The sequence below is a fragment of the Equus asinus genome, chromosome 9 (genome assembly GCF_041296235.1).
Source record: "Equus asinus isolate D_3611 breed Donkey chromosome 9, EquAss-T2T_v2, whole genome shotgun sequence".
Classification (NCBI taxonomy): domain Eukaryota; kingdom Metazoa; phylum Chordata; class Mammalia; order Perissodactyla; family Equidae; genus Equus; species Equus asinus.
Genome location: NC_091798.1, coordinates 55,911,079 through 55,931,885, shown reverse-complemented (window position 1 = coordinate 55,931,885; position 20,807 = coordinate 55,911,079). Strand labels below are relative to the sequence as shown.

Here is a 20,807-nt window from a genome sequence, read left to right as displayed (position 1 = left end):
ACACAAAGAAATGGAAAGATATTCTATTTCCAAGGGTTGGAAGAATTAACATAGTTAAAATATCCATATTGTCTAAAGCAATCTACAGATTCGTTGCAATTCCTATCAAAATCCCAATGACATTTTTCATGGAAATGGAACAAAAATTTATATGGAACAATAAAGACCTCAAATAGCCAAAGGAATCCTCAGAAAAAAAGAACTAAGCTGGAGGTATCACACTCCCTAATTTCAAAGTATACTACAAATATACAGTAATCAAAACATCATGGTACTGGCAGAAAAACCCACACACAGATCATGGAACAGAACTGAGAGCCCATAAAGAAACTCACATATTTATGGACAGCTAATTTTTTGACAAAGGAGCCAAGAACGTACAATGGGGAAAGGAAAGTCTCTTCAGTAAATGATCTTAGGAAAACTGGACAGTAATGTGCAAAGGAATGAAAATAGACCATTATCTTATACCATCCACAAACATTAACTCGAAACGGATTAAAGACTTAACTGTAGACTTGAAACCATAAAACTCCTAGAAGAAAACATTGGCAGTACATTCTTCGACACTGATCTTAGCAATATCATTTTGGATGTCTCCTCAGGCAAGAGAAAAAAAGAAGAAATAAACAAATGGGGCTACAGCAGACTAAAAACTTTCTGTACAGTGAAGGAAATCATCAACAAAACAAAAACACAGCTACCAATTGGGAGAAGATATTTGCACATCATATATCCAATAAAGGATTAATATTCAAAATATATAAAGAACTCATGCAACTCAACAACAAAAGAAAAACAACGTGATTTAAAAAATGGGCAGAGGATCTGAATAGATATTTTTCAAAAGAAGATATACAGATGGCTAACAGGCACGTGAAAAGATGTTCAGCATCACTAATTATTAGGGAAATGCAAATCAAAGATGCAGTGAACATTACCTCATGCCCATCAGAATGGCTATTATTAAAAAGACAAGTAATAACAAGCATCAGAGAGAATGTGGAGAAAAGCGGACCCTGTACACTGCTAGTGGGAATGTAAATGGTAGGCCACTATGGAAAACAGTATGGAGTTTCCTCAAAAAATTAAAAATAGAAATACCATAAGGTCCAGCTATTCCACTTATGGGTGTTTATCCAAAGGACACAAAAACACTAATTTGAAAAGATGTATGCATCCCTATGTTCGTTGCAGCATTGTTTATAATAGCCAAGACTTGGAAACAACCTAAGTGCCCATCTATAGATGAATGGATAAGGAAGATGCAGTATATGTATACAATGGAATACTACTCAGTCATAAAGAAAGATGAAATCCTGTCATTTTTGACAACATGGATGGACCTTGAGGGTATTACAATAAGCAAAATAAGTCAGATGGAGAAAGACAAATACCATGTGATTTCACTCATATATGGAAGATAAAAAACAGATACAGAGAACAGATTGGTGGTTACCAGAGGGAAAGAGGGGTACAGGGAGGGCAAAAGGGTAAAGGGGGGCAGTGACACATGGCAACTAGACTTTTGATAGTGAACACAATGTAGTCTATACAGAAGTCAAAATAGAATTATGTACACCTGAAATTTATGTAATGTTATAAACCATTGTTACCCCAATAAAAAAATGCTTACAATTTGATGAGGAAATGATTTAAATGGAACCAAGTCTTTGTGTTATGAGTTTAAAAAAAAGTTAAACATCTTGATTTTGCACATTGTAGAGTTAAAAATTTCGGATCATTCAGTGCTTCAGGTAACAAACTGTTGAAACATGTAATTTTCCAAGGCTACGAGGATCCATTAACATTTTTGGACAAATCATATCTGGAGCTGAATTTTGTGTGTAAACCTGTGCTATTTGTAGACTTGCCATGCTATATCTACAAAATAATTAAACTTAAAATGGAATGAGCCTACTGAAACGTATGTGTCCATTTGCATTCTCTGTCCAAGTACTACCTTTGCGCATTCCTTTGAATGTGCCGCAAGTCCGAACGTTTTGGAGACTTTAAAATTGCAGTTTAAGGTTTCTAAACTCCTTAGTGTGGCCTAAGGGCCCCCCAGAACCTGGCCTTTATCTGCCTTTTCAGTCTTGTCTCTGATTTGTATACCATCTCCTGCTTTATTCTTTACCAGCACAAAAAAATTGTGCTTCATACCTCATGCCACTGCACGTACTATTGCTTCTGCCAACAAGTGCCTTTTCCTCCAAATGTCATTTTATCATTCAAGATGTCTCTCAAATGTCGTCTCTTTGAAGCTGTCTCTGTCCAGTGCTACCAACTGAGCTGCTGGAAAGAGTAAATCACCCTTTTCTCTGCTCTCCTATATTTGGAAATCCTTTTACCACTGCACAAATCACACTGTATGGAAATAATTAGTTTGCAAGGAGAAGAACTATATCTAGTTCATCCCTTTTCTTTGATTTTCTTGGGTCTGATTTTAACTATTGTCAGGCTAGTATATGCGCATGCATCCTCATCTCCAAATCAAGTTCTGGATAAGTATGTATAAGGGAAATTCACCTTCTTTATCACCTCGATTCTATGTCTCGGTCTCTTCCAAGAGATAGCCCCTTTTAGCTATTTTTCTTTGTTTTTCAGATAGTCGAGTATCTAAATAACATGCTCAAACACCTTTTTTTTAAACTTTGAATTGTGTCATTGACTCATCTTTATGGAAAGTGAAGAACTAGTCTCTTTTGCTTTTGCCGTATATTGAGGAGAAAAATCAATCACCAGCATCTCCACAGTAGAAGTAGAATGAAACACTCTTAATGAACTCATAAAGAAATAAATTTAAACCTATGTTTCTAAACTTGAACCTCTCAAAAGAGAATTCAATTCAAGATTCAAATGGATTCTCTTCTTACGCACCATTATTCTCCTCACCCACTCTGCAGTAGCTCACTTCTTCCCCATATCACTGGTGCGTGACAACTTTCCACTTCTATAATATATTGAATGTATTTCATCATTATTTTTTCTTGGAGCCTTTTGATTGCCTGTTTTAGTTTAGAATAATTGCTTTTTAGGACTGTAGTGTAACTGTCATTCTTAAATTCTTTTATTTGTTTTTACACTTCTGTGTTAGTTATAATGTTTCTTGGGTCCTGTGTATTCCTCCTTTCTTGCATTCTGCTTTACTGTGCTACAGTATATCCTTAACGTTTAAAGAACAGCTGCAAGAGAAGTAAACGTTGTCCATAATATCTAAAGATATTTTGATTTTCCCTTACAGTGGATTATTAATTTAACCAGCTATAGAATTGATGTTGAAATCATTTTGCCCCAGAACTTTTGAAGTTACTAGTAAAATGTCTTTCATTATCCATTCATCCTGAAGAAACTATGATGATTATCTGATTTCATTTCTTTCTAGGTGTCCTGAGTTTGATTGGTAGGTGATTGACTTTGTTTTCTTTTTTATTCATCTTGATTAGAGTTCAACTGGCTCTTTCCATCTGACACTCCATTTGTGTTTTCAACTATGGAATTTTATTTCTTTGATTATTACCATCTCATATATTTTTTTATTTTTCTAGAACTTCTCAATCAGCTGTTGAAGCTTCAGGATTGATTTTCTTGCTCGCTGTATCTTTGAACTTTTTTCTTATATTTTCCTTTTTGAAAAAAAATCTTTTTGCTTTATGATTGGAAATATTTCTTAGATTTTATCTTTCAGCCTATTAATCTCTTTTAATTTAAGGTTTTATATTCCAAATATTGTCTTATTTTATATCTGCTTTTTTTTATAACAGTGTTCTTATTGTACAGCTGCAATGCATTCTCAAACCTCTCTAAATACATTAATTAGATTTACTGCAAAGTTCTTTTTAGTTCACTGATAATGGTAGCTACATCTTCAATACTGATCTGTTCATTCATCTTAATCCTTCTATTTTGTGTTGTTGTTTACCATCAAATATCTCGTCATCCTCAGGCCTATATTCCTATTATATAGATGTTTTACAGCCTTTCCTATATATAGGGCAAGTTAGGATGCTGATTGAAGGTTCTGAATATACCAAATAGGCCTGCAGTACTTTAGGGAGAAAACTACTACTTTACTTTAGGGAGGCAAGCTACTCTTACATCATTTCCACCACCCACTGTCTCAATGGAAAAAAAATAAAGGAGAAGAGCTTTGTTCTGAGTTTCTACTAACCACACTCAGAGCTGCCTTCTTATCTACAGATATTGTTCAATTTCTTTACAGCAAGAATCTCAGTTTTTCTTTAGGGTGTGAGCTATTAGCATGTTGTCAGTCTTGCTGCACTTAAAAAGTGTGGGGGCACTGGACACAGTTTTTTCCGTTGTGAAATGCAGTCACTCAGCAATTCCACACCCTAATTTTCACGCTACTTCTCACTCCCATTCTCTCTATATACCACTTTCAAGTTTGGAATCCTTCTGGGACTCCATCAGTGCTTTTCTCACCTTTTTATTAATTCACTCGTGTATTTATAAAAATCTCTGGTCAGTTTATACCCCACTCTGAGAAAATTTTTTGAATTTATTACTATTTTTATTTCTTTACTCTCATTTAAATATGATTTGTGGAGGAAGACACTAAGTACATATGATCAGTCACTATTAAACTAGAACCTTATTTTTTAATCCTCAGTGCCTCATACAATAACAGATTAGTAGTATTTGCACAACAAATATTTGTTGGACCCAATTGAACACAGAGAAGAATATGACAGATTGCATTATAGCTTTATCTTGCTCTCTTATTTATCGGGCTTGACTATCAATGATGGTTGTTTGTTTATTTTTAAATCTACTTTGCTTCCAGAAAACAGAATATGAATTGCCACTTATATGAATATTACAAAAGCAAACAACATAACACCTCCCCCAAAATACTGTATCTGCCTCAAAAAAATGTTCCAAAATTTTTTCAGTGAAAATTTTTAAGTAAGTTTATATCCTTCATATTTACTTCCCAACAAGGATAATTAGATGTATACAACTTGTGTCTGTGGGATGTGCATGTGTTGTAGTATCTGTATCAGAGGATACTAGTTGCCTTGGGATATCCTTTCTCCCTTCTTATTCTGTCTTATCTTTATCTTACTTTATCTTATTCATGGCTTTTCACTGGGCACATTGAACCCCAGATAAAAGTCTACATTTTCCAGCCTTCTTGCATCTAGGTGACTTAATTTTGGCCAGTGATATGTAAGCAAATAAAATGTATTACTTGTGAAACATCCCCTTAAAAAGGAGCAGTGTGCCTTCCTCAGCCTGGTCCATCATTCTCCTTGAATTGCATACGTGAGGACTGGAGCTCCAGCTGTGAACTTGGACAGGAAAATGGAGGCCACACACAGGGATAGCAGAGCAGTAAGTTAGGCAGAGCTGGGTCTCTAACAACTTCAAGATACCACCTTAGTTATCCTGGATTACTTCCATTGTCTATGTTATATACTCGACCGAGAACAGGGAGAATAAATAAGCTTTAGATAATGCAACTATATTATCATGGTGTTTGAGATGTTGTGGTAACTATCTCGGTAGCCATTTGGCTAAGTCTTTAAGAAAAAATAATATTGTTAAGGAAATATGGTTGTGGTAGAAATCCAAAGATATCCTTGGGAACCCAAGGCCACTCTAGTCATTATTTTAGAAGAAGAAGTTAGTGTTCACCACCTGGTTAAGATAACCTGAGTTACTCCTACTTTTTATTTTTATTTACTTTTATTTATTTTCTTAAAGATTGGCACCTGAGCTAACAACTGTTGCCAATCTTCTTTTCTTTTTCTTCTTCTTCTCCTCCCCCTCCACCTACTCCTCCTCCTCTACTCCCTCTTCCTCCTCCTCCTCCCCAAAGCCCCCTAGTACATAGTTGTATATTCTAGCTGTGAGTGCCTCTGGTTGTGCTATGTGGGATGCCGCCTTCAGCATGGCCTGGTGAACAGTGCCATGTCCGTGCCCAGGATCTAAACCAGGGAAATCCTGGGCCACCCAAGCGGAGTGTGCTAACTTAACTACTCAGCCACGGGGCCAGCCCATACTCCTCCTTTTTAAAGTCTTTATAGATTCTTTTAAATAAATAAATGCCAAAGCAGAATTAGCCAAACTGTAAAATAATTTAAGTGTTTCCATTTATTAAATTGATTTTAACACAAGTACAGTTTAATATAATGAATTGTGTAATGCAATATAATTCATAAAATAATTACAGGAACTATTCATACATATGAACTCATATGCAGTACATAACAAATACTGTGGTCTAGCAATAGAACACAAAGTCATATGCTGTATGACAAACTACTTATTTTAATCCTATCAATAGATCAGTGGCATAGATATATACATAGAGGGATAGTAGGTACAGATGTAGATATAGATTTTTAAAATTCTATATAATGTCAAAATGGTACTGAAGTGTGTGAATTATGAACATGAGGCCAGAGGAATTGACCCTCTTGTCTCCATGCTGGAATAGCCCCACTGGTGACTCCACTACTTTCTACTTCATCTCTCCCAGGGAGGACCTGACTGGGTCTGCCAGTTGCTATCCTGTATATTGTGGCTGTGTTGGACAAAGCTCTTGGGTCAGCCTGCATTTGCGTTTACCCACTGAGCATGGTCTAAGAATCACGGCCAGAGAGTGTTTTCACTGTCTCTTTCTCTTGGCAGAAATTCCTGCAGTTCCCATTCATTTCTCTTTTCAGCTCTTTGCTGCTGATGGCACAAATTTAAAATGTTCTTTTCATAAATCAATATTAAAGATCTTAGAAGAATTCATAAATTTTCTTGTACAGACTTAAATTGGGGTTAAATTTCTCCTTTTCTTTCATTAAGTTTGTAACTGAAATTCTCGTAGATAAGAATTGTTACTGAGGCAGCCCTAGAGAAATTGGATGAGGGTTTTCTTCATTTTTAAGGCAATTGAACTATATATTATGTGGTTTTTAATTAAACAAGATAAGTAAGATTTAGGAAAGTTCTAAATACATCTAGAGCCGTGTAGACAAGTATTTAAAGATAAATATATACTTAAACTATCTTAATCATTTTGGAGAGTGATTAAAACGTTCTCTATGCCAAGCTGTGGAGCTAGGCAGTAAGAGTCAGATAACACAGGAAGAGAATTCACCAAGTCTTTATTTCTGCCTTCCTTTTTCTCCACCTAATCCATTCTCCTGTATGCCCTTCTGGGCCATCTGGATTTGGTGATGTGGAAGACCTGGTGGAAAAATCAGACTCAAGCTGGGAAAGCTGGGGAGGGATGGAAGTAAGGTCAAGAAATGACTTTTCTCTCACAGTCTCTGTTAATCTAGTTCCTTCACTCAGCATATTATTATTATTATTGTTATTATTACTTTCCCTGAGGAAGAGTTACCCTGCACTAACATCTATGCCAATCTTCCCGTTTTTTGGTATGTGGGCCACTGGTACAGCATGGCTGCGGTGTAGGTCTGTGCCAGGGAACTGAACCCAGACTGCCAAAGTGTAGTGTGCTGAACATAGCTACTAAGCTACCAGGGCAGGCCTGCTCAGCATATTACTGTTGAATATCTACTATGTGCAATCACAGTGCATTCTGCCAGGGATACAGAGATAGAAATACATGCTTACATGATGTGAGGGGAATATACATAGGTAGACAATTTCAATGTATAGAGGCAATTGTAATAAGGACAAAGCCCAGTGGGAGAATAGGAAAAGAGCCTCCTACATTTTTTTTTCTTATTTTAGGTAAATCTGTTTGTCCTGAATTTAACTCTAATGACAACCTTACAGTGTCCTATTATATAGCTAACCTTACAGCTAATTTTTATTCTTTTTAGTTTAATATTTACAGAAGTAGTATAAACTGAATTTTGTTTTCCCACAAATAACTTACGTAGTCGCTTATTTTCTTCCAAGTCTGCTTCGCTTTTCCGAATATTTAGGGATATTTTCCAAGATGTGAAAACCTTGAGCTCATACATTTCCAAAGTCACAATTATTAGTATTCATAATTATTTCATAATCTAACCATAGCTTCCTTGTATGTGAGGCTAAGAAAAACCTCCAGGAATCAGCAAACATCACACCTGCTGTATCCTTTCTCTGTTTCACTCCAGTAGAAAATTCCTCCATAGACCCGAGTAGCCACAATTGCTTGGCTGGGTGACTCAGTTTCAAGTAGGAAATACACATTTCTCCTTCGCACCTGATGTTTAAGTGTGGTTGTTCTTAGACTTATGATTGATGTCATGCTGTCTTCTCATTTCCAAATATCTGCCAACTCTCTCTCTCTCTAGTCCTACTTTCTTTCATTTTGTTTTCCCTTTAATCCTGTGGTGCCTGTGGTTATGATTCCTTTAATTGCAATATGATACTTTGAAATAGTTTCAAGAGAACATAGAAGTGTAATTATAAGGATACACTGTATTCCTTGTCTGGTTAATTTATTCATCTCTCACTTGGCTGCAATAGCATCTAACTAGCCAAGTAAATAAACTGCAACACCCTTCAATGTGTACTCCACATGGCAGCTCTAAGAATTACTTCTTTTATTTCTTTCTAACTTTATTTAAGTAGTGTTAAATATTTATTTTATTTTCAAATTATAAAATATTTCACACATGACAAAAAATAAATAAATTAATGTAACAAATATAATTCAGACTTAACAAATGTTAACACTTTATCATAATTACTTTATATCAAGTTTTAAAAGAAATAAAATATTTCAGCTATATAGCTTGTGCCTCCTAACATCCATTCCTCTTCCTCCTTGCCTAAACTTGATATGTATTATTTATTTTCACATTGTATAAACTAAACTACCTCTGCTTCTATATATAAACAATATATACATACTGAATATTTTTATTTTACTTTTTTACCTTCAACTTCAGTTATGTGAAATTTATCCCTGCTGATACATGTAGCTCTGGTTACTTCATTTGAACTACTTTATGTTTACTTACCCAACACTTACCAACAGATATTTATATTATTTCCAGTTTTTTGCTATGGTAAAACAAACAAACAAAAAACCTACAAAGAACATCCTTGTGCTTTTTCAACCCTGTGCACATCTGTTAGAGTTTCTCTAGAGTAGTCTAGGCTTTGCTCCTAAAAGGCCTGTACCATAGGGTGTGTACCTCCTCCAATTTATAGGACATTGTCAAAAAGTTTCCCAACTCACTGAATTTACATTTGCACTGGTAATGTACAAAATTCTCATTTATCTACATCATGACAACAATTGGAACTATCAGACTGGTTGTTTTTACTAAACCAATGAATGTGAAATGCTTTCTTCTTTTTCTTCAGTTTGTGTTGCCTTGATTGCTATTGAGATTAAGTGTATTTACATGGTTTTTGGAAATTTAATGTTCACATTATGTGAATTACTTCTTTATAATCTTTTTTTCTATTTTTCTTGTGTGTGTGTATACACAAACCCTCAATTTTGTTTCTTTCATTTTTTCACCTACATTAGTATTGATACAATACTGTTTTAATTAAGAAAGACTTCAGTTAAGTTTTTTGTTTTTGTTTTTTTTTCCTGAGGAAGATTCACCCTGAGATAACATCTGTGCCAGTCTGCCTCTATTTTGTATGTGGGATGCCTCCATAGCATGGCTGATGAGTGGAGTAGATCCGCACCTGGGATCCAAACCCGTGAACCCAGACCACTTAAGCAGAGTGCATGGAACTTTAACCACTTGGTTAAAGTTGGGGTTGTCCCCATGATCAATGCACATTTTTATTAACTTAGTAACAATTTCTTTGTTCACCTATACTTCTTGTATTCTAGTCCTTTCCTCTAATTTTTTACTTTTTTTCTGAATTGTCATTTATCAGTACTTTCTGAGCTGTAAGAAGTATACTTTCTCAGTCTTTGTTGTCTGACAATGTCTATTTCACTCTCAGTTTTACAGAAGTTAAACTATATTACATTTCTAATTACTTTCTTTCAGTATGAAACGTATTTCTAAATTTCTTCAGGCTGCTTATTGGTGGTGTGAATATCTCCTGTCAGCCTAATTTTTGTTACTGTATAAATATTTGGTGTTCCTTTTTTTATTGTGGTAAAACTTATCATTACTTTTCAGTGCTCTATATTTTCACTATGGTATCTCTGGGTGTGAGTTTGTGTATATTTTCCTGTTTGAAGCTCTGTGTACTTCTTTAATTAGAGAACGCTTCAGTTCTGAAAAACTGAATTCATCGTCTCTGAATACTGCTTCTCTCACTTCTAGAACTCTTTAAACTATGTGGTACTTTATCACAACATAGCAAGGACTCTCACAGCCTAGCTGCTCCCTAACTCTCCAACCTCATCTCTCACAGTGCGCTTCAGCCAAAAGAGTCTTTTTAAATTGCTTGCACTCAGGCACTCTCGTCTATCAAAGGACGTTTTTCAGGCTCTTTCCTGAGTGGACTTTAGCATCACTCATCTTCTGCCAGTTAACAGCAACTCTTCCTTCACGAATGCTGCACTGACTTTGCTGCTAGACTCTTATTTTCCTCTTAAAACATCTTGTATTTCTCATTCAGAGCACCCGGAGCAGTTGTGCTTTTAGTTATTTGAGTATCTAATCCTGCTCCATGAGGACGATATTTTGTTTGTTTTTGTTTTTTGTTCTGTTGGCATGTTGTAGATAGTCAGGAAATAATAATGGAGAGACTGAAACCAGCCAGGTACTGTGGAACCATCAGGGACCCCAGCTGTGCTTAGTCATCTCTGAACATCAGCTTTACTCTCCTGACAGTAGACCAGCTTTCTCTCCTTTGCTGCAGATATTTAATATGATAAAAGGCTGAGAGTAGATAACCTTTTCAGGCTAAATAGGACAGAGTACCCATGAGCCAAGACTGCCCATCTCTCTCTCCTACTCTTTAGGTGTTCTCCCACTTTAATTTCTATGATATCCGGCCTAGAGTTAGAGAATGTACCACCAACTGTGTGGATTGTTTATGAATAAATCCCTTTTTTCTTCATTTTATTCTTGAATAACTGAGGAATTATGACTTTTTAAAGTAATAACACCTTCAAAAATCAACTAGGGAAGAAAATGCTTTTGCTCACATACAACCCAAAGAAATAACTCTCAATGCATTTATTTAACAAGTATTAGTTGAGCTCCTGTTGAGTGTTATTCACCACATTAGGCCTTTAGGATATAATAGTATAAACAAACAAGGTCACTGATCTCACTAAGATTAGAGAGGAAATATTATTCCGATGCTCACGCTACTGTTAAACATATAATCACAAATTATGTGAATGCTTTGAATGAAAGCAATAAAGTTCCTGTGACTATTTGACAAGTTAACTTGACCTATAAGGGAATTTGTAGTAGAATGGGGAAGGCTTAGTTCAGAAGTGACTCCTGAACTAAGATTTTAAAGATGAGTAGGTGTTAATTAGACAAAGAGGCGAGGTCAGAACATTTGAAGAACAGAAGTTAGAATGTGCAAATGGCTTGTGACAGGAAGCAAACTAACAATTATGAGGGTCTAAAAGAAGGCCAAAGAGGGTTCAGAACAGAAAGGAAAAGGGAAACTTATTAGAGTTGAGAATGAGAAGTTATTTAAGAGTGAGAGACAATGATATCCTGGCTTGTACTGGCTACCGAGGGCCAATTATTATGTTTTCAGAAATTGTGAGCCAGTTATTAAACAACTGTTATTGAAAACAAAACTATATAAACTTACAATTAAATAAATTACATTAAAAATAAAGACTTTCTAATTATTCTTAGTCATTCTTATTTTACTACATTTTACTATTACTTGTGCTCCTGAGGTTATGTGTATCTGTAGATGTGGTGGGAACACTTTATAATGGTGTGCTACTGCACACTTCTTCCCAACCTCACATTTATTGAAATGCATTTATTAACTTGAAATCAACCACGGTGGGAATTTACACCATGGAAAGTGGCAAACTCTTCAAATCAGGACTTCTTTGTACCCTTAGGAACCAGTTGTTAAACACTTACCAGCACATCACTGAGTGAGACTATATAGGACCTTTGAGACTGTGTTAAGAATTGATCTTTATCCCAGGATAAATGAACAGGCATTAAAAGGTTTTAGGCAGGGAGTTGGCAAGAACATGTTTCTGTTTTAGAAAGATCCCTGAGAACTGAGAGGGGAAGTAAGACTCTAGGTGGCCCGTATGGTAAGTAATGGTGTCTCAGAGTAGAATCAAAGAAATGAAAATTGAGAGAAGTGAATGGACTTAAGATATATTGGGCCAAAACAGAAGGGTGAACTCTGGTAGCATTAGCATGAACCAGTCGCTTAAGACCCTCACGAGAAAGAAGTAAAATCTAAATCTCCCCTAACTCGTGGATGCTGATGTTGTTTTCATTTTGAGCCCAATCCTGCCACCTTGTGTTAAAGAGCCAACCTCACCTTTGAACAAACTTGGGCCTGAGTAAGAGAGGAGGGGAAAATCTACCTATGGAAATATGTGAAATAAAGAGAACTATCTCCATACAAAAAATAAATAATTTTTAAAGTAATCCGTAACTTTTCTATCTTCATGTAGATATACAATGGTGCGTGTATGGCAGCCATGAGAATGGCCTCCAAGATCTCTTACTGCAGGGAATCAAAATGATCGAGGGCCCAAGTACTATACTCTGAAATCCAACGTTTGAGCCAAGATCATGCTTCCGACTAGCTGCCCGCAGACAGTGACTGACTAGGGGAGAGAAAAGCCTGTTACGGCAATGCAAGATTCCTTTGACGGGCGGGTTTAATTCTAAGACTCCCCAGTGGCCTTGCCAAAAACATTCTTTAGAACTGAATTGCCTAAGATGCTTCCGCGCATATTTCCTGTCTTCACAACTACTTCCTTCACTTGGGGTCAGACCTACATCATGGTCTCATGGCCCTGACACCCTGATTTGATGCCCTGTCTCTGCCTTGTGTCTGTGGCAGGTCTCGAGTGGTGTGACGTGGGTCCCTCCCCAAAGTGCTAAAGAATCTGTAGTGTAAGTTGCTGAATCCAAGAGAATTTTCTATCCCCTTCCCCAAGATTAGACAGCTTTTGCTTCTGCCCTTTCCTAGAAGCAGGAGATCATTGTGGCTTAGAGGTTACCTTGCCACTCCCCTCCTGCTTAAGGGTTCTGTTTTGTAAGAGAGAAGGGTCTGGGAAGAGGCAGCCTGTGTGCCCAGGAGGGACTCTTTCCAGTCTGTGCCGTGCCCTCAGTCTCTCACACGAGAGGCCTGTGGAAAAGAGGCAGCGCGTGAGGACAGCCTACATTGTGTCTGGCTCCTGGGGATTCTAAATTGTTGTGATAGCACATACTCTGCCTTTAATTATTCATTATAGTTTTAGCTGTTATCTTTATTCTCTTTGTTGAAAGGCTGCCTCTTTCCCTGTGACTGGCCAAAGGTGAAACAGTCGCTGTGTTCTCTCTGTCCTCAGAGGGTTTGAAACTCTGCAGTTCAGTTCATTTGGTGACCTTGTGATCTCAGTTCTCTGATGGTCTCAAGAAAAGTTATGAGTTTTGCGGATTATCTGGCTTTTTCTCATTTTTAGCATAAGATTAATATTCTCCTGTAGCTTTCTGCATGCTAAGCAGAGGGAAATTCCTTTCCTCTTGTTTTAAAAATCACTTATATTTCTGCATTAGGATTTTATCTTTGGTGGGTATAACAGAGTCAGGAATAGAATTTATACTTAACTTGTTTATTATATTCTAGGCATGTGACATCATTAGATTATCAAACAGTTGGCACTCTTGTGATAGCTATTCTGTAAATTTATTGAATGCAAACATTAAGCGGCGATGGGATACACAATTCAGTGTCAGGGCTCCCGTTGTAGATTAAAGCTAGACAGGAAGACATTGTCTCTAGTATATTTTGCTTTGGGTCATTCCTCAACACAATTACCTTATCCTTTTCACCAGGTGGTTGACCAGATTGACACCCTGACCTCTGACCTACAGCTGGAGGATGAGATGACTGACAGCTCCAAAACGGACACCCTAAATAGCAGCTCCAGTGGCACCACGGCCTCCAGCATAGAGAAGATCAAAGTGCAGGCCAACGCACCTCTCATTAAACCCCCAGCACACCCTTCTGCTATCCTCACAGTCCTGAGAAAGCCAAACCCTCCACCACCTCCTCCACGGTTGACACCTGTGAAGCGTGAAGAGCCCCAAAGAGTGGCGCCAACTGTCAATCCTGTAAAGACCAATGGCACCCTTCTGCGCAATGGAGGCTTACCTGGGGCACCCAACAAGATTCCAAATGGAGACATCTGCTTCATACCTAGTAGTAATTTGGACAAGGCTCCAGTGCAGCCTCTGACGCATAGACCTGAAAAAGACAGCTGTCCCCAGGCAGGACCTCGGGAACGAGTTCGGTTTAATGAAAAAGTGCAGTACCATGGCTATTGTCCTGACTGTGACACCCGGTATAACATAAAAAACAGGGAGATCCACTTACATAGTGAACCTGTCCACCTGCAAGGAAAGCTTCCTCACCAAGGCCCTCTGCTCCCCCCTCCACCCCATCTCCCTCCTTTTCCACTAGAAAATGGGGGACTGGGAATCAGCCACAGTAACAGCTTCCCCCCTCTCAGACCTGCAACTGTGCCTCCTCCCACTGCACCAAAACCACAGAAGACGATCTTGAGGAAATCAACCACTACAACAGTGTGATGTATGCCATTTAAAAAAACTTTTTTTTTTTAATTTCTATATTATAAACATAAAATAATAAATAATGAGCACTTTCTATTCAAGCAATAAAAAGCCCAAATATATTAATCCTACGTTCAGCAAAGTGGCATAAAAATCACCTGGTAAGTATGCAGTATGGTTGTATCCTAGGTATACATTATTTAAAAAGTTGCATCATAAAAAACTACAGAATACTGAAATGGCTGAATATATTGTTTTCTCAGTTGACCTATGACAAATTGTGACCTGTAGATATCAAATATTTTGATTTACTATAAGAGATGGGATTAGATTTATTTTGTTCATGCCTAACTCATCTATGCATTAATAATGTCATCCTCTTAACTTTGACTTAGTGCTTTTTAATAAGAAATTTTAATACTGAAGGACTATTTTATTATTTTTTCTAAAGATATTTGTCACTAGTTTTGCATTATTAAATTCTGAGGATAATACCAAAAAGTTTATTTTCTATACTATACAATTACGATTATATGTTCAGCTATACATGTAATGAAATATTTTGGTCTGTGGAAATATCATATGTCAATAAACTATAGTAAATAATGGCAAAACCAAATGTTTCTCAGAATTAAAATGAAGCAGTGGTTCATTTCATCCCATGGTAATGTTCATCAAAATGGGTAGAAGATCACAGTGAGTGTACCTCAAAATTTTCTAAATTAAATATCATAATCCAGGTCATAAATAGAACTTGACACATTTCATATTATATTCCTCTATTTGGGTACCTTAGGGACCATCTACTGAATGCCCCCTACATTGCCAACCCCTACAGACCCTCCTCACGCTCAGCATTCCTCCGGGACACACCAGAAACCAGTGCACTCTAGTGGTGGAATGTTTTGGCTCCTGCATCAGCAGGCTCCCTAACTCTGAGAGAATCCCCATTTATAGGATAACCATAGGGGAAAATAAAGATGCTTCTGGAACAGTACATAGCATTAGCCTAAGCTGATTCTCCTCGGAGTTGAAATATGCCAGGCTTCTTTGTTATTCTATAAAAGAAAGAGGAAATCCTTTCCTCCTAGCATCAAATAGAAGTCCTTCTCTTCAGTCTAATGTGCCAACTTAGGTCACTGACCTACCTATGGACCAAGGTCACTTCCCAACCACCGTGATTTGGACTGAGCACATGTCTTGCCCTGGGGATAGAAATTAGTTTATCTGCCCACAAATCATGATGACAGGTGCATGCCTGAACAAAATTGGTCCATTAAGTGGCAAGAGTAGAGGAATCGACGTTGGTGGAAATTTGTTTGTTCTGAAACTTAATAAAGCGTCTGTAATCTTCCTGACTATTTGACTTTTGATCTCAAAACTTTAATTTTTGCCACTACAGGGAAGTAGTTTCAATCGTATTTCTTTCTTGCCTTTTTCAAGCTGGATCATGGTGATTTGGAATACTGTTTTTAAACTGCTTCCTGTTAAGAGATGATAGTATGTTTTAGGCAGAATAACAGAAAGAATACAGGCTTTATTTTTTAAAGGAACAATCAAATGGGTATAAAATAGAGATGTCATGTTAAAAATTTACTCAGTGTGATTTTTGTTCTGTTTGTCTTGGACATGAAGGTAATGCAAGCAGAATAAATCCAACTTTTCAGAAAGTTAAAAAACTTAAGACCAATAATTAAGAAAGGCTATAATCTGAAATTTATTAACTGTATGATCAGTATGTTTTATAAATGAGCCAGGTAAACAAATAATTGATTTTTTTTAATATCAAAATAATGTATTCTTAACTTTTTAGTACATCCATTTAAGTTTGATGTAAATAAACTCACGGTTTCATCATCTTTCTAGATTTAAATAATACTTCCTTTCAAATGTCCATCCAGTGTTAGACCTTTTGCTATTATAAATGATCTCAGAAAACATGCAGTTTTCTCCCGTCAGCCCATCTTCCTTCCACAGCTGGTTACTGTGACCTAATAATTACCTTATAGTTTGAGATGCTGACCCTTGTCGATGTCTGGGAACCACTCTGTATCTCAAGATAGACCTTCTTAGTAACCACACATTATCCACAAAGTACATAACTTATTTGCAAAAAAACAAGTTGAATAAGTTGAATGATTTAAGCTGGTTGAATAAGGACACTGAGCCAGATACCTAGACACAGCCTCTGAGGTTCAAATCCATTTCTCTTCCTCAAAGTATAGACTGCCCCTTGAAAGACCATCTTTTTAAGTTTGATTAGTACATATGCCAAAACTACAACACCTGTTTTTATTCAGCACAGTTATAAGTAACTATTGGCATGGAAAGCTTAGTTAAATCTCAACCCGAAAAAGTTATAGTTATTGATCTTCTTCTCCTATTACAGTTTATTTAGTATATACTCCACATTAAGTGTTAGATTACAATAGTGTTGGGACTTTCTTTTGAGTTTATTTGCTCCATGTTGCTTTATTTGTTTTCATTAATGTATGGAATATATTGGGCCAATAGGTTTTTTGCCCAACTGATCATTTTGCAACATTCACTGGAACTTAGTTATGTCTTTAAATATATGTAGACTTGTAAAACATGGAAAGCAATTAACATAAACTGTCATAATATTTGCCTGGAAGCTTGTAATTAAAGTGTCATAAGTGGCAGTGCATTTTTGTAATCAGCCATCATGGCTTTCAAAATTTAAATTCTGGAGTGCAAGCTCTGCACATTATCCATTAAAATATCATAAAATATGGTATACGTTTCCTCTTCCTAAAGATTCCAAAGAGGAAATGCTTTCCTCAAAGCCTTAAGGGCAGGATCTTTTTTCACAATATGCATTTGAACACTTTTATTCACATGTAAAGTAGTGTACCACAGGGCTAGCCTCCATACTCCTTTGAAGCTGATGTTCCTACAGAATGTAAAATGGTAATACTGCTTATGACAACATCCATTCATAGTGAAAGGTGGAACATGGATTTCAAAAACTGTAGTATCCGTTAACTAAATTGGAATAGGAAAGGTTTGTATTGTTAGTTTGGACAAAGATTGTCCCATTTTTGTGATGGGAAGTTATTGTATCTCTGCCCATGAAAGGTGAAAAGAAAATAACAATTGACCATCTCCCAGTAGTTATGGCAGTTACAAAAAGAAAGAAAACTGATATTTTTTAGGTTATGCTTAAGCTGAACATAAAATATCTGCTCAAAAGTACAGAGCATGCAAAAAGAGAAGTTTCTGACTCTTGCAATTTGATATTGTTATATTCATACCTCCCCTGATTCGGTCAATAATATTCTAGAAAAAAAATGTCCACTATTATCTTAAGTGGTTTAATTAACCTAAAAAGTCTTGTGTTTGAATTATACCTGCATCTAATTATTTAATAAATAAAAGAATAAGGCATTGTATTATATGGCTTTCTTTGGACAGATGAGTAACTTGCTTTTAGCATGACCAAGATCAGCAGCCACACAGTCTCTGGAACCATGCAAGACCTTTTATCTACAGGTTCTAATTATAGCTCTTTTTGGATGCTCCATGAAGAAAAGCCTGAGTAGTTCCATGTGTAATTACACTGGGAATGGTGTAATCAAGTCATGAATCACTGCCTTGACAGATTTTTTTCCCATAGAATATATGCAATAACGCAATGTCAAGTCTTAGAATTGTTCTGATCCAGTTTCTTTCTCCCAATTCTCTGTTGGTAGAACATTTTACTATAGTGTACACTGAAATTTGTAGCAAAAGAATGCACTATAATGTACTTTGGTACATATTGATGATTGGTACATTCTAAGTGAGAAAATGATTTATGAGCAAAGAAGTTCCAGAAAATCCATATCACATAATTAGGTAAAGTGCACAGAATGTGATGATTACTAGACACTATCACAAAACCACATGATGTTTTTTGGATCAATTTGTAGCTGTGGCACTGTATCTAAATTTTTAGACTAAACATTTTGGAGTTTTACAATCGTTCAAGTTGCCTGATTCTGAAATAATGACAGATGTGATACCACCATTAGGGCAGACAGCAGTGTTGAACATAAAAAACTGTGTTTAGCCATATCTTAGTGGAGTAGCAATTATGTAGGGTGTCATTTCCTTAGAAGCACTTAGATTTATCGTTCTGGTCTTTTTGGAAAAAACTAAAGTGGAACATAAAGAAGCTTTGCAAATAACCCTCTCTTTAAAATGTGGTTAAATCATTGTGGGGTATAGAATTGTGTAAAAGCCAAGGGAAAATAAAAAGAGGAAATATTGCTTATATTTTATGACTTCTAGACTGATCAAAGATAAGTAAGCTAATATTATTAACTGCTTTCTGAAACTTTACATACATTGGAATTTCTATAAGACTCATATGAATGTATAAAATAGTTATTATTATCCTGATTTACAAGTGGAGAAATCCAGGACCTGAGTTGCAGTATTTTGCCAAAATCAACTCTTGAGTAAGTGACTGGGCTGGCATTTTAGTGGCAGCATGACTCCCCATAATTTTTTCCCCACATCACCATTTAATTGTGTTATTCATAGCCCTGAACTTTGCAAATCTTTCCTTTATTCTGAGCAGTTATTTTGACGCTTGAAAGGGGTTACCTAATGTTGTTTTGACATTCTTAATATGTTTGATATTTGCAGACTATGAAAAGGGATTTCAGGCAATTTACTGTCTAAAATGAATGAGCTGCTGAATAATGCAAGCTTCTTTTTCTCATGTATTATACCAGCGACTTCACCTGTCAGTTTTTTCCTCTGAGTTCAAAGGCTGTCTATTATTTTGGTTTCTTTTCCCTAAGAAGTTCGGATTTCATAGTATTAATGCCATTTAGCCCTGAATGTATTACTTTCATTACTGGTATTTCATTTGTGAATTTCATCTGTTTGACATTGACTCCTAGAGCTAAAAATAGCATTAGATCCACTCTATGGAACCTCTGACCAACCAGTGCATTCGAGCTCTCTCTAATAAGAGCATTTCTGTCCTTTTGTTATTAGAATATAGACATGATTTTCCACTGGTTGATAGTGTAGTTGTCAGTTGTCCTAACCACCAAAGAGAATTTTGGACCAACTAAATGAAACAATGTGTGCCCTCAAGTGGGTTAAGGTTGATGTTGACAAGACATATGATATCTAACTCTTATTAAGGGTTTATTTTATGCCAAACACTCTTGTACGTGTTTTGTATGCGTAATTTTTCCCTCATGACATCATTTTCCATCATAACAACCTGATGTCTTAGACACTAGTTTTATCTACGTTTTACAAATGAGGAAACTATGGCACTGGAGACCTGCTGCCCAAGATTGTAGAGCCAGGAAATGGGTAAGCCAGAATTGTAAGGCAGGCAGTCAGCACCCACAGCCCAAGTTCTTCACCGCCTTTCAGACTGCCTAAAGCACACCCCTGCATTTTGTGCAGGTCATCTGTAGAGTTGAAAGTCATCACTTCACTGAAAGTTGTTGGAAGGTATAAAATAAGAGAAAAATAAGCATATTTCTGAATGCCAAGATAGACTAGTCCATGCTGCAGTAGCAGACAACCCCAGTATGTCAGAGGCATCTGAGTTATTTCTTGCTCACTTAAAGTTCACCCTGAGTCCAGGAGACTTTCCGGGCAGGAGTCCCTCAGGCAGTCATTCAGCAATACAGACTGTATTAATTGTGGGGGACCACCATCTGGCTAAGAGTCCTCTTCCAGGACCACCACAACAGAGGAAGGGGTGACCGGAGACTCCTTCCTGTGTTTTCACCTCAGCCCCTCCATGCATCGTTGGCCAAAACTAATCACATGGCCCTGCCTGAAGTCCCCATATGCCCAGAAAGAAACAGAGATCAGCATATGGGTGAGCGCCAATCATGCCATCACTGCTTCCAAAGGGGTAATTTTTTGGTGTGTCTATAATTTGAATATATTATAAACTATTCTAGACTTCCTTTCCTTTCCTTTTCATATTACCTGATATTCATTTAATCCCATCATAAATTAGGATGCCATCTTGTTTTAGACGGAGGTGGAGAGGAAAGAAGTGAATCTAACAACAGCCCTGCTAACAACTTGGTGGAGGGAATTGACAGCATTTACTAAGATGAGTGATGAGTTTGCCTTTTCCTACCATGTTGACATTCTCTCTGAGGATACACACCAACCTACATTTTA

General features: G+C 36.7%; 1 protein-coding gene across 7 annotated transcripts in view; it reads left to right on the top strand.

Annotated features, from left to right (window-relative positions):
- PRR16 (proline rich 16) overlaps positions 1 to 20,807 on the top strand; it is a 478,303-nt gene that overhangs the window by 355,029 nt on the left and 102,467 nt on the right. For 5 of the 7 annotated variants that reach the window (XM_014844075.3, XM_070517546.1, XM_070517548.1 and 2 more), the window contains one exon: positions 13,896 to 18,046. In XM_014844075.3, coding sequence (XP_014699561.2) covers positions 13,896 to 14,651 — 756 coding nt within the window. In that variant the 3' untranslated portion in view covers positions 14,652 to 18,046. Of the gene's footprint in view, positions 1 to 12,918; positions 12,972 to 13,895; positions 18,047 to 20,807 lie in introns of those variants that run through there. The other 2 variants (XM_070517549.1, XR_001398541.3) reach the window with 2 other exon arrangements.